The sequence below is a fragment of the Sardina pilchardus genome, chromosome 12 (genome assembly GCF_963854185.1).
Source record: "Sardina pilchardus chromosome 12, fSarPil1.1, whole genome shotgun sequence".
Taxonomy (NCBI): domain Eukaryota; kingdom Metazoa; phylum Chordata; class Actinopteri; order Clupeiformes; family Clupeidae; genus Sardina; species Sardina pilchardus.
In genome coordinates, this window is record NC_085005.1 from 24,568,162 (window position 1) to 24,581,479 (window position 13,318).

Here is a 13,318-nt window from a genome sequence, read left to right on the forward strand (position 1 = left end):
ATTTCTTTTTATAAATCTGTTGGCAAACAAACACGGCGCTGCGAAATTAAGTCCGCCCCTCTATATTTGGAGCTGTGGGCACTATCTGGGTGAAAGGTGACTGCCTAGTGTAGCAGCAGCTGAGGAAATTCCTGACTTGGGAAGATGACTTCGTGAAGTGCCATGAAATACACGCTGCAGAATAATAAATCATATACTTATATTTGCATACACATGATATCTTGTGCTATGCACAAATATCGGCGCTTTCGTCTATCCAATGCGCAATTTTGCGCATTATTCAATTCAACGTTAACGGAAGCACAAGAAATACCAGAGAAGCCATTTGTTTTGTTTGCCACCTTGTTTACAGTGTCAGGGCGACTGTCAAATATTCTGCAATGGCTCACAGTAGGCCACAGACTCTCGGGTCTTTCCTAGAATAAGTGTACACCAGTAGCAATTCTTACGCGAAATCATCCTTTGTGCGAGTGGGTTACGCATTAAGTCATAGTCGGAGTGATCGCGAGTAGGCTATCACAGAACCCAGCTGTCATTCGACATAGTCTGTGCATACGACTGCACGTAGCTTACGCACAGACCAACCCCCCTTTTCACTAGCGGCACGGCACCTCGGCTGGAGACACTGACAGCGGCTTCTCCTCCTGCTCCTCCGGCGGAATCGTCAAAAGGTATTTTGACATTAAAACGATTATTATACTCTTCTCCTCTTGATTGTTTAAATGTTATAATTGCACATTCGTGTAGACTATTGTGCTTTAGTCGATTATCTTGTTTTTGTATGTCAGACTGACGTTTGCGGAGGCAGAAAATAGCTTAATCCTGTTGGGATGCCGGCTTCAGTTGTTTCCTTTGAAAAGTATCTTTGTGCAAATTATTTGTATTCGTCCACTTTCTTGTGCAATGGTTGGTTTGAACGGAAATATTTAATTTGGGTTGAATTTTAATTAAGTCTGGCATTAGAGGTGTCAATGCAAATGCAATCGGTTGTATAGTATACATTGTACATCAACATAGGTTCAGCAGAAACTCGTGTCCGAACACGTTGCCTGAGAAAGGCGTGTTCGCTTGACACTCCATTTCAGCCAATCAGAGCTCTGACCCGCCCACGGTGGGTAGGTTGTTTACTACTTACTGTGAACGCCCATTGAAATCGACTCAGCGAAATGAAGGATTTATCGTGTCGGCGGAATAGTTCAGATGTTTTGGCTACTGATGTCGCTGGATCAATTGCGCTATCTATACCCAAATGCTCTTACACTGTATATTCACCTCGCGTTTTGTAAGCCTATCGAGATACCCATATTATTAGGGATTGCAGGTAAAAATCAGTCCCTCAGAAGGGGCTTGAAATATGAAACCGTTCAGCACTGCATGGCGGCTTTCAGACTTCATTTTTTTAACTGCCATCACACAGCATGCACAGCACACAACTGCTCCAGTGTTTGATTGATCCTTACAAGGCGACATTGTTACATTTTGTACAACGAAAACAAGTTCTTATGTTTTTCTATTTTTTCTCCAAATGTTCTATTCATTTGAGCGGTTGCTGTAACCTACTCATAGGGGGTGTGTCACTTAATCCCACCCCCATCCCCTCTTAAAAAAAAAACTGGCTTAAGAAAGAGGCAAAGGCATGACGTAAGGGTAGTTATGTTTACTGTAATTAAAACAATTGGTCTTTAAGAGGCCGTACATTTGTAAATTGTGTTTCAGATTTTCAGATCATTTGAGGCCTAATAATACATCATTATTAAAACCACTTTGTTGGTTCACATTCTTTATCTTTGAAGCAAAACTATGCAAATGTAGATTCAAACGAATCAGCACTGTTCTGACACCTTAGGGGTGATATGATTATCTCTTATCTGGAGACAAAGTAAAATACTTTTTCACCTGTCGTTCTCCTTAACAAATCACATCACACACGAGGACACACACACACACACACACACACACACACACACACACACACACACACACACACACAGTGTTTTCACGTATTAAAAAGGCTGCTTACCTCGAGTGCTCTTCTATTGCATGGCCCAGCTTTGCTGCGGAGCGGAGCGGAGTGGACAGGAGAAGAGAAGAGAGGAGAGGAGTGAGCCCAACGCCTCACGGTGAACACGCAAGCGGACCGGGACCAGAGTTGACAGGCCCAACATGGCAGCTGTGGAGCCCAGAGGCAGGCCAAGCCCGGCGGACACCCGGCCGGCCCGAGGGCCCGGGGACGAGGAGGGGCTGGTGAGTGACTGCCCACCCCACCCCACCCACCCACCCGCTTGGGTCTCGTTGTTTACTCACCCTCCCTATTGGTAGAAATGGTCCACGGATGTACCAACGCTTTCTCCGAGAGAAGGTTGTGATACAGACAGACAGACCAGTGAATATGGGGCAACGCTCTAGACAGACCAGTCAGTGCAATATTGAATGGGTTTTTCAATCGATAAAGTAAAATTGTAAACATTATTTAATGACTAATAAATAATTTGAAAATATTACAAGGCCTTCTCGAAATTAGCATATTTATTGTCGGAAATGGTTGAACAGTTTAGACATGATTTTTCTCCACTGGTGAGTTACTTTGAATTTATTTCAGTTAATTCAGTGAAGACAAATGGCTGGTGGATTACTATCTGACTGTGCTTTGGTATGAGTGTTTTCAGTGTCTAAATATGTTTTTGGTTTATGCGGTGATATGCCAGATAATGATTATGTAGATAATCACCTAGATCATGATTATGTCTGGCTCCAGACTAAATACATTCTTAATAGAGGACCCCAATACTATCAGACTTAATCCCTGTTTGGCCAGCAGTCTGTCCCGTTAGGATATATGGTCAACACAGACAAAGAAGAAGAAAAAAAACAGTCAAACTCTACAGTCACAATACACATTTACACAGTTAATATATTTCTGTAGTCTTACAAACGATGCAGAAATGAACAGCTCTCTCTTTCTGTCTCTCTTTCTCTCACTCTTTCTCTCATCATTTGTTCCATTTCTAACATCCTTCTCTGCTCGTTTGGCGTGCGGTGGGGCAGATTTACATGCAGTGCTGTGGCCAGGAGGACGTGGAGGTGCGAGAAGGCCAAAGCCAAGCGTCTGCTCACCTGCCTGCAGCCACACCTCTCTCCTGCGCAGGCTCTTCCAACAGGTATGGGAAAGTGACACACTACACACTACACACTACACTACACACTACACACTACACACTACACACTACACTACACACTACACACTACACTTTACACTACACACTACACACTACACACTACACACTACACACTACACACTACACTACACTACACACTACACACTACAACTTGCACCGTTCAATGGCAACAAAAAGCAGTTACATTCCTTTTGATGTGACGCGACGACATTTTGAGCAGAACTTTTGTCGGACGCATTAGTTGTTGCTGTTTTATTTCCGTTACCCGTGTTGTTCTACTGTTTTGAACCAGAAATATGACACAATAGATCGAAATATTTAACGGATTCCTTGTCAGAAAAAGCTGTTACGTTTACATTTATATTTAGTCATATATTGCTGACACTTATCCAAAGAGATGACATACAGATACATGCAGATGCACTTTCAACTGATTTTTCTTCACACTGTGTTTTTTTTTCACGGGCTGGACATCCCTAGCCAGCGTGTTGGCTTTATTGGTTGTTGATTTAAGTAGCCTATGTACTTATAAAAAGGGATTGTAAATTCATGTCTGAAACAAATAGTGAGCTAGATGGTTCAGACAGAGACAGGCAGCAGCTTAGCGGTTTCACTGTATGGGTCTCACCTTTTCCCTTTCTCTCTATGTTGATTCTTTCTTTCTTTCTTTCTTTCTTTTCTTTCTTTCTGCCTTTCTTCCTTTCTTTCTTTCTTCCTTCATTTCTGCCATTCTTTCTTTCTCTCTCTCTCTCTCTTCTGCCTTTTTCTCTCTCAGTTTCCGAAGTCCAGAATCGGTGGAGATGGATGAGATCATGGCTGCTATGGTGCTAACAACTCTGTCCTGCAGTCCTATGGTGCACAGTCCCCCCCAGAAGGACTTACTTCCAGGTGAGCTCATCTGGCTCCTAACAACCACTTCTGCTCTATGGCAATTTTCATCGTCATATAGCAGTGTTCTTTGTCCCAAAGCGCACAAGTGAACCTATATGCCATTTAATGCATTGCTTGAGAAAAAAAACAATATTTTTGTTTCAAGGAAATGTCCATTCTGTCTCACATCAAACCCATCATCAGCATCAGCATCAGCATCACCATCATGATATGGAGCATTTGAGGCTGTAAACAGTTTTACATTCCATAGTTAAATGGCATATCTTCCCTTTAGCGTTTCCCCTCTTGTTTTCCCACAAAGCTATTTGAACAGAATTAGGTTTCATAACTGTGTCGTATCGGCTTGATGCATCTCTCTGTTTGGTTGCATGTTCTCTCAACCCCATTCTAGGGGCTTTATTGTTTGTTCCATCTACTGAAAGACTTTTATTCACATGAGCAGAGGAAATAACAAAGTTATTTTAAATAATTTATGTGTTCCTCGTATTTGGATTTGCAAACATAGCCTCAAGTGAGCCTCGAAAGACTAAAATGTTTGGCATCACATGCTAAAGATGGAAGATAATTTAAAAGTTGACATACAGTACAGTAGATCCACTCATGTTCTTATTTAAGGCCACAAGGCCTAACATGATAAAAGGATCTTTATTTCCCAACACAACATTGATCAACATTGTGCTACAGATTGTATGCAATTCTAACTTCATTGTTTCTTAACGGAGCAAAACCCCACTAAAAACGTCTGCCGTGCGGCAGCGGTAAAGGGTTAGAAAACTGTTCTAAAATCCTGTGCGTCAAGCCCACACCGCTGAACGCCGTGTCCGGTGGGCGCCGGCCTTTAGCCATGATTTGAGTACGGAGGGGTTGATGCAGTCTTGAGTGGGTTTGCAGAGAGTTTGAGAGGGAGTTCCAGAGGGAAGGGGTAGTAATTGACAGAGCTCTGTCAACCCAAGCCTGGTGTTTGGTCCTGAGGGACATGGATATGGAGTTTGCCATCAGAGGACCAGAGGCTGTGGGAGGTAGTGTGATGGTGGGGCAGGTCAGTGAGGTAAGAAGGGGTCCTACCTGTTGTCTGTTTTTGAGAGATGACCTCAGCCATGCAGGAGAGAGGCAGTTCCAGTGATATCGAGGGAGGATTCTAGGAGAGAGAGAGAAGAATGGTTCAAGTGCAAGTTTACTTCTTTTTAAAAAAGGAAATTTGGTATGCAGCAGGTATTCAAAGAAAGAACATTAAAGAACATTCATAGAAGTTAAAAAGGACAAGACATAGACATGAACCAAACAAACACATTGGTAAGATGACGATAACTTACACACTTAGGAACAGGTGTGGACAATGGGGTCGAGGGTCAAGGAGGATGAGGATACTGAGGTGGCCAGGAGAGGGGAAGGTCATTGGTGACTGGCTCAGAATTGTGCTGAGGGCAGAAACCAGATAGGAGTGGTTTGAACAAGTAACCCCGCATTCACACTGTCTCCGTCCGAAAGGCATTGTGGGTCCGTCCGTCGCTTCAGCTCCGTTGCCTCCGTCAAGAAAGTTGAGAAATGTTCAACTTTTCAGGCAGCGACGGATCCGTCAGCCAATCAGATCACGTGTATGCAAATACACATACGGCAGATCCAACCTCCGTGATCCGTTGACGGACGGAGACAGTGTGTACGCGGGGTAATTGGAACTTCAAGTTGGGAGCAATGGAACGTACCATCATCTTTGTTAGAATGGGGGGGTTGGAGATGGGGCAGAAAATGGCATCATACTCGTGGCAACTCAGGATCAAGTTCAGTTTTTTTGAGGATGGGGATGACAGCAGTCAGTTTGAGTGTTTGAGTGTTTGTGATGACAGAGCCAGAGAGCAGAGAGGAGTTCCTGTCATGAATGTACAGATAGTTTCTTCTTCTTCTCCTTCTTCTTCTCCTTCTTCTCCTTCTTCTTCTTCTTCTTCTTCTTCTTCTTCTTCTTTTTCTGTGTTGTTCTACCAGCTTGTTGTTAATCTAACCCACTGATCCTCCTTTCGCAGCGTCCTCGTCGTCAGGCGACATGGAATGTGGCGGAGGAGAGCTCTCGGACAGCGGCAGCAGTGGCTACTGGAGTTGGGACCATGGCAGCGTGAGTCCCGCCCCCTCCCTGTCCGTCACAGAGATGGATGGCAGCTTGGGTCAGGCCCCCGACGAAGGCCTTCACATGGAGATGGACTCTGGAGGGAGTGAAGCCCGGCGGTATAAGGTAAGGAACATGTGCTGTTCAGTGATGTGGTATAGCTGAGCTAATAGTCGAGAAGGGCGCTAACAATGTTATGGTTATGGATTTCACTCCAAGGGACTTAATAATGCTAATTGTATCCTAATTGAATGGAAGAAAAACGTGTGTGGACAAAAGCATTTGCTAATTGAATCAATGAAAAAGTTATCCGTTTTGGTGTTGCAAAGTATGGTGATTATTCAACCGAGAATTGATCGACCTGAATGGATGCATATACTGGGATAGAATTGGACTTGGAGAGTTATCGGATTCAAGTCCCTGTCATCTTTATGAACCACTTGATCTAACATTTAAGAGTCAGATCCTTACAGAATATAAAAAGTTTTATTAACAGTATTCACTACAAAAGTTAAAAAGCCAAGTCAAAGCTTTTGTGCTGCCACTGCAGCTCTTGTTCACTGAAAGAGAAAGTGTCACATGACCACAGGTGTTTCTAATTTATTAGACCCAGAAGGGCCTTGGTGGTCATGTGACAGAAGCCTGTTGTAGATCCTAGGGAGGTAATGGCGTCCTTGGTCACGGTTCAGAGAGGGGGTGTGTGCCCTGATGTGAATGGCCTCCTTCACTCCTCGTTGGAACCAGATCCTTACAGAGCAGATCACACATCTGCCTGATCTGATGTTGGCACACAAGCCAAATGCCAGCCACTGACCCTCTCTCCTGGCGGGGTGGGCACACAGGGCTCTGGCAAGGGGGCGTACAGGTGTCTGTGGCCGGGCTGTGGCAAGATGCTCAACTCCAGAGTGGGCATGAAGAGACACGTCCAGCTGCACCATCTTGGGTAAGTGGCATGACAGCGTAATTTCACAGTGTAATCAGCAATGACACAAGAAATCAAGTCAATATTGTCATTATTGTTATTATTATTATTATTATTACTGATTAATTATTATTGCATGTGCATATAGACGGTGTATAACAATTATACAGCACCTATATTGGGTATTGGTAAATGTATTGTTATTGTTATTGTTATTGTTGTTGTTATTATTATTATTATTATTATTATTATTATTATTAATAATAATAATAATAGTAGAAGTAGTCATATTATTATTGTTGTTCTTGGTGTTATTGTCGCTGCTGTTTTTTTAGTAGTAGTAGTAGTAGTTGTAGTAGTAGTAGTAGTAGTAATAGTGATATTGTTACTGTTGTTGATTGATGCTGCTGTTTTTGTTATGGGTAAATGAACTAAATGAACGTAACTTAACTCCTACAGTCATTGGCCGGGTTTCCCAAAATCGTTAAGAAGCTCTTAAGTCCTAAGAACTTCTTAGGAGCATTCTTAGAACATTCTTACAACGCTCTTAAGAAGTTCTTAGCACTTAAGAGCTTCTTAACAATTTTGGGAAACCCGGCCATTGTCTGTACACTGTGAAGCAGCTCAGCCATCTGTAAACGTGTTATAGAAATAACATTTGACTTGACTTGACTTGACATGTGCACTGATGACAAGGAACCCACATGGTTGTTTGTCCTCACCTGTCTGCCTCCTGTCTCCTGTCTCAGGGGTTCAGAGCACTCCCAGCAGGAGGAGGACTTCTACTACACAGAGGTCTCCTCGGAAGAGGAGCCTACCCCTCCATCGCCGGCCCCCACCATGTCCAGCAGTCCCTGGGCCTCCTGTGGCTCTTCGTCGGGCGCCAGCACACCGGGGCCCCAGGCTTCAACCTCGGCCTACTCCAGCCCCCTCAGCCAGTCGGCGCCGAGTAGTGTGTGGCAGATTCACACGGAACATCTCTACCAGGTGGGCTGTCATCTCGCCTCGGCCCAAACACTTTGGAGGTCTGAGTGCCTCCATTTCTCCATGGCTCAGACCCAAACTGAACTCTTTTGAATTGAATTGGGCAGACTCATTACGCATTGAGTATGCATTACTTATTTTGCTGGCCTTTTTCCTTTAGTAGTCTTTATGAAAACAACATTTATGATTTTGAGTAAATTGTTAGACAGTTTATCTCTTTTGGAGACATTTTCTCTGCCCACGAGACATGCTGACCTGCCTCCTACATCTCATAGACTAAATACTGTATCACAGATGCACTCACAAAAGTTACAACTGAACTTGTCAAGTGGTAGAAAGTGGAGACCACTCTCTGTCATTGTCAATGCATGCCCAAATTGCTTGATATTGCAACGTGTGATGCTATTTATCAGGAAGGACCATAAGCAAAGTTAGTTGTTTTTTTACTAACTGGGTACCATGTAAGCGCTACCGTAATTTCCCAACTATTAGCCACAGCTTATTCATTGATTTTGCTAAATTTCTTCAGCCGTGAGGTAAATATACGGGGACACTTAATATGGTATTAATATGATTTTGTTTCTTTTAACTTGCATAACAACGGTCCTGCGGTTTAAACACAATGCGGCTAAAACACAGGAAATTACTGTAAATGGTGTTATTGATGCCAAGAGGGATACGTAGGAATTTTGAATCATGTTGCTTTTGGTGATTTATGGGCCAACGTTTTGAGCAATATTGCATGGCAACCATATAACCGGTTCCATGTCTTCTAATTGGATAGTTGAAGTTCTTGCAAAACTGATGACTAAAGTTTTCAAGAAATTTGAGGTTGTGAGAGGGTGTGTGAGAGTGTGTGTGTGTGTGTGTGTGTGTGTGTGTGTGTGTGTGTGAGCAACCTTTGCATTAGTCATCTTGCACTGGATCGTCTTCCTGTATCTCAATGTTCTGAACTTCTGATCATAACAAGTGGCCAAATGACTAATCAGCACCAGTCAGTCAGAGGCTGCATTCATTGTTTTTTTTATGTCAAAACTATTGGTTTTACCAGAAATACCTGGCAGTATTTTTAATCTACAAAAATACACACCTATGAATTAATTTGACACAAAAGCCATTTTGTTTACAAAGCCATTTTCTTAAACCCATTAAAAATACAGATTACAAAATGCTATTTTTGCATTTGAGATGCATAGTTGAGATCCATTCCTGCCCCTCGCACAGACCTCCTCACCTTAACCTGTTGAGGGGTACGGTCAGAGAGGGTTAAAGCGGAGTGACAGGCGCAAACGTTCGACCATTTCCACGTTCTGTGTTCACAAAGGGGAGGGGGGCGAAATCCCCCTTTAAGCAGACCTAGAAAGTAACGTTACATTCGAACTGAACTGCTGGCCAATCTGACAGAGATCGATATCCCACTATGACGTCTTTGCGACACGCCTCTTTAAGCAGACAGGAAATGTTCGAATTTTGCTTCCATAGAGATGCATTATGTTGCTCTATCTTGTCAGTAATGAAGGATCTTTGGTACGGTCACAAATATGTGATTAGAATGTTCGGCAAAATGAGAGTTCCACATAATGATGCAGCAATTACCCTCACAGAGTTTGCCCACAGACTGAATGAAGAACACTGAAACTATAAGGAACTTGGAAAATAATTCACTCCTCCTCACCTTAGTAACCGTGACTCCTTGCCCCTCCCCTCCAGGCCTGCGCCCCCATCCAGGTGACGGTGTCCTCGGGCTCCCCCTCCCCGTGCTGTTGGACCCCCCCGGGTGAAGCCCAGCACAGACCCCAGGTGGGCCTCTTAGTTGCTCCACCACCGCCTTTGGGCTGCTGCTACATGAAAGCCCCGGCGTGGCAAGATGAAAGTGGCCTTCCCTGGTGTGATGGAGTGTGCGTGTGCGTGTGCGTGTGCGTGTGCGTGTGCGTGTGCGTGTGCGTGTGCGTGTGCGTGTGCGTGTGTGATATATGGGCCAACTCTTTGAGCAATATTGCATGGCAACCATATACCGGTTCCATGTCTTCTAATTGGATAGTTGAAGTTCTTGAAAAACTGATGACTAAAGTTTTCAAGAAATTTGAGGGTGTGAGAGGGTGTGTGTGTGTGTGTGTGTGTGTGTGTGTGTGTATGTGTGATGCCAGTGGCATTCAGAGAGCGATGTGCTTTTTGCTGTTTCCTTACAATTGCATGGGTGGCATTCTAAGGCTGAAGCATTTTAGCAAAATGTTCATGTGCTAATGCCAGTTTAAATTAGTAAAAAGGGAATTAGCCTGTGAGATTGCTACGACTCAGGTTGTTTGTGTCCTTGTGTGTGTGTGTGTGGGAGGGAATTAAGTGAGGAAACTGAAGGGAATAAACAATTCAATTGGAAGGAGGATTTGAACTCTCTATGTCTCTGTTTCTTAGGTGCTGGCGTCTCGCAGTCGGTCGGTCAGCGTTGGAGAGCAGTGGCTGCAGAGAAACAGCGCCCCCACCAGGTCACACGCCATCAGCGCATCACCCTCACGCAACCATTGCACTTTCAGGTGAGCTGGGCCTCCTCATCTTCATCGTCATCATTTCTTCTCCTTGTCTTTATCTTCTTTGCTATCAGTACCTTTTCTTCCTTCTACCTTTCTACCTCTCTTTTCCTCTGCCTACCCTTTCTCTTTTTTTCAACCTCTGTATTCTCCTCCTCCTCCTCCTCCTCCTCCTCCTCCTCCTCCTCCTCCTCCTCCTTCTTCTTCTTCTTCTTCTTCTTCTTCTTCTTCAGTGCTAGACAGACACACACTCATATCTGCACCTTTCTCTTGGTGTGCATAGTGGGAGGCAGTAGGCCTAGTGTGCTACAGCAGATGATGATGATAATAATAATGATGATGATGACGTTCCACCACTGCCCACTGAGTTTTGTGTTCTGTGTCACATGACCTTTTGACAGGAAGGGGCGGGGCGAGGCCAAGAAGTGCCGCAAGGTGTACGGGGTGGAGAGACGAGACCAGTGGTGCACGGCCTGCCGCTGGAAGAAAGCCTGCCAGCGCTTCCCCGACTAAAGCACTTTCACGGACTAAAGAGAGACTCTCGGAGAGAGGACGATAGAGGAAACGAAAGAGAATGAGAGAGAAAGAAAGGAAGAGAGAGAGAGAGAGTGAAAGAGTGGCAGAACGAGAGACTCACGATGCATTATAGCACTATAGAGGACACAGGATCAGCCTCCTTCCACTTTTGTACTTGTAATTCTTTATTTTTTTGTGGTGGTGTTCTTTTTTCCTACAAGAGCTATACAATGTTTTTTTTTTGTTTTTGTTGTTCTTGATCCCCACCTTTCTGGGTCTTTTGTACATGCCCTTTGCTGGAGAGCCGGTGGTAGGCAACACATGGAGAGGTGGGCTCTCCTGAAAACCTTCCTCGTCCTCCTTCACCCCTCGCTCAGAGGGCCATGTAGATCCTTTGCACAAAGAATTTCAGTGTCAATCTCCTCACCGAAAAAGAAGAAGAAGAAGAAGAAGAAGAAGAAGCAAGTTTTGTCGTTTTACCAGAGCCCCTTCAGATTCTTATTCAGAGTTATGGTGTTACTTTAGTATCGGTAGCTATACATTATATCTATCTATATATATATTGTGTACAGTGCTTTTCATTTGAACCCTTTTCTTATGTTTTTTTTATCATTTAACTGTGTATTTTGTGTATTGTCATTGTATGATTTCATTGTTGGACTACCATTTTGTTTTGTTCTTCTTCTGTTTAAACGTTTCTATGATGGTTGTGTTCAAAGTTTAGCTAATAATGGCTTTATGCCAGCTTAGTTCTTCCCATCCTAAATCTTCCACACAGCAGTGTTAGTCTTATTTGTATACTGGACCATTACTCCCTGGGAACAGAGGTGATGAAAGGATCTGAAGTTGTAAACGAGCATTTTTCAGTGTTTAAAAGAAGGGCGATTTATTGAGCATGCCGGAGAGAGAGAGAGAGAGAGAGAGAGAGAGAGAGAGTGAGAGAGAGAGGTGAATAACAAGTAAGAAAGGAGATGACATGCAGATCGTCTGTGCATGACAATCCACCGGAGAAATAGTAAACTATTTTATTGTTATTTCTTGTGCACTTCTTTTTGTTTTTTTGTCTTTTTTGCTATGTACAAGTTTCAAAATGACCAAAAAAGAAATATTACATTAGAAACAAAATAAAAAGGTATGTGTATGAAATACAATTGTATTCACAGTTCTAAAACACGAAACAAATACAATCTCACAAAACTTCTCAGTGCAGAATACTGCCCAGGGTGGTGTAAAGAATGGGGTTTTTGTTGTTGTTGTTTTTTTTACAATATCGTTCAGTCTGCTATGAGTTATGAAAGTATGATGTTCAAAGCACAACAGTTGTGAGTGTGCATATAACTCAGATTAACTGCTCGCATGCAAAATCCAGTAATTCAGTTTGGTGTGCCAGTCCAGACATTCCAATACCACTGCAGAAACTAGGTTGCCGTTTGATAAATGACCTCTAGAGGGCAGTGTTACCCAAGGAAGCCAAGAATTATTGGAGGAGAGCTCACCAGCTTACACCATCACTGACATGTAAACCCAGGCGAACACAGATAACGTTATTTTCACACCGCGTACACACTCACAGAAACGCTTAGACACACAAGCATGTATATACATACACACAACACACGCACACATACACACACACACACATATTTATTGGCTGAAAATAACTCAGCCAAAGTGCTTATCATTTATATGAATGACATACTGTGCAAACGAAACCAATGCAAACGGTCACGTGCAGACTTACAACTACAACCAAAGATTAAAGTGCGATGTCTGATACACCAGCTTGTTACTCTTTGTAGATATCCATAACAACGCCTTGACCTCAGGGAATAAAAAAAGGATATGTAAGAAAACGAATGAGCCTCAATGTAATCTCATAAAAAAAAGGACTTGCATGCTTAGGTTCCTATTCCTGGATTTTCACAGCAAGAAAACACTGAAAACTCTAACATGAAAACATCAGTAGTAAAGAAACCAAAAGAGAACATTCCTTGGTTAATTTTTTTTAACATTATAATGGTCAGGCTTTTAATCCCATATCCATGTGTTCTTCCATTTTTATTTTGTTTGTTTGCGGCACTATGTGGGGGGGTGTGTGTGTGTGGGGGGGGGGAAGTGGAATGGGACCATTAGCATTGATTCTGCCAGAACAGCACAGAATTGAGGTACGGCGAGTGGGAAGGGTCATGATACGGTCGGTGGACTG

At 43.3% G+C, this 13,318-nt stretch overlaps 1 protein-coding gene across 2 annotated transcripts; it reads left to right on the top strand.

Annotated features, from left to right (window-relative positions):
• Positions 1-486: 486 nt before the first annotated feature.
• znf395b (zinc finger protein 395b) lies at positions 487-12,263 on the top strand. Of its 2 annotated transcripts, XM_062550469.1 has the most exons (10): positions 504-671; positions 2,050-2,244; positions 3,046-3,158; positions 3,952-4,064; positions 6,086-6,291; positions 7,008-7,108; positions 7,837-8,074; positions 9,782-9,871; positions 10,484-10,602; positions 10,998-12,263. In XM_062550469.1, the coding sequence occupies exons 2-10, from the start codon at positions 2,164-2,166 to the stop codon at positions 11,107-11,109; spliced, it is 1,173 nt and encodes a 390-aa protein (XP_062406453.1). In that variant the 5' UTR covers positions 504-671; positions 2,050-2,163; the 3' UTR covers positions 11,110-12,263. The 2 variants fall into 2 exon arrangements, with proteins under 2 accessions (XP_062406454.1, XP_062406453.1); XM_062550470.1 differs by lacking the exon at positions 9,782-9,871 and having other exon boundaries at positions 487-671.
• The last annotated feature ends 1,055 nt before the right edge of the window (positions 12,264-13,318 follow it).

Coding starts and splice junctions, on each gene's coding strand:
- znf395b (XM_062550469.1), top strand. CDS start 2,164: ATGGCAGCTGTGGAGCCCAGAGGCAGGCCAAGCCCGGCGGACACCCGG. Junction 2,245..3,045: donor CCGGGGACGAGGAGGGGCTG/GTGAGTGACTGC, acceptor GCGGTGGGGCAG/ATTTACATGCAGTGCTGTGG. Junction 10,603..10,997: donor CGCAACCATTGCACTTTCAG/GTGAGCTGGGCC, acceptor ACCTTTTGACAG/GAAGGGGCGGGGCGAGGCCA.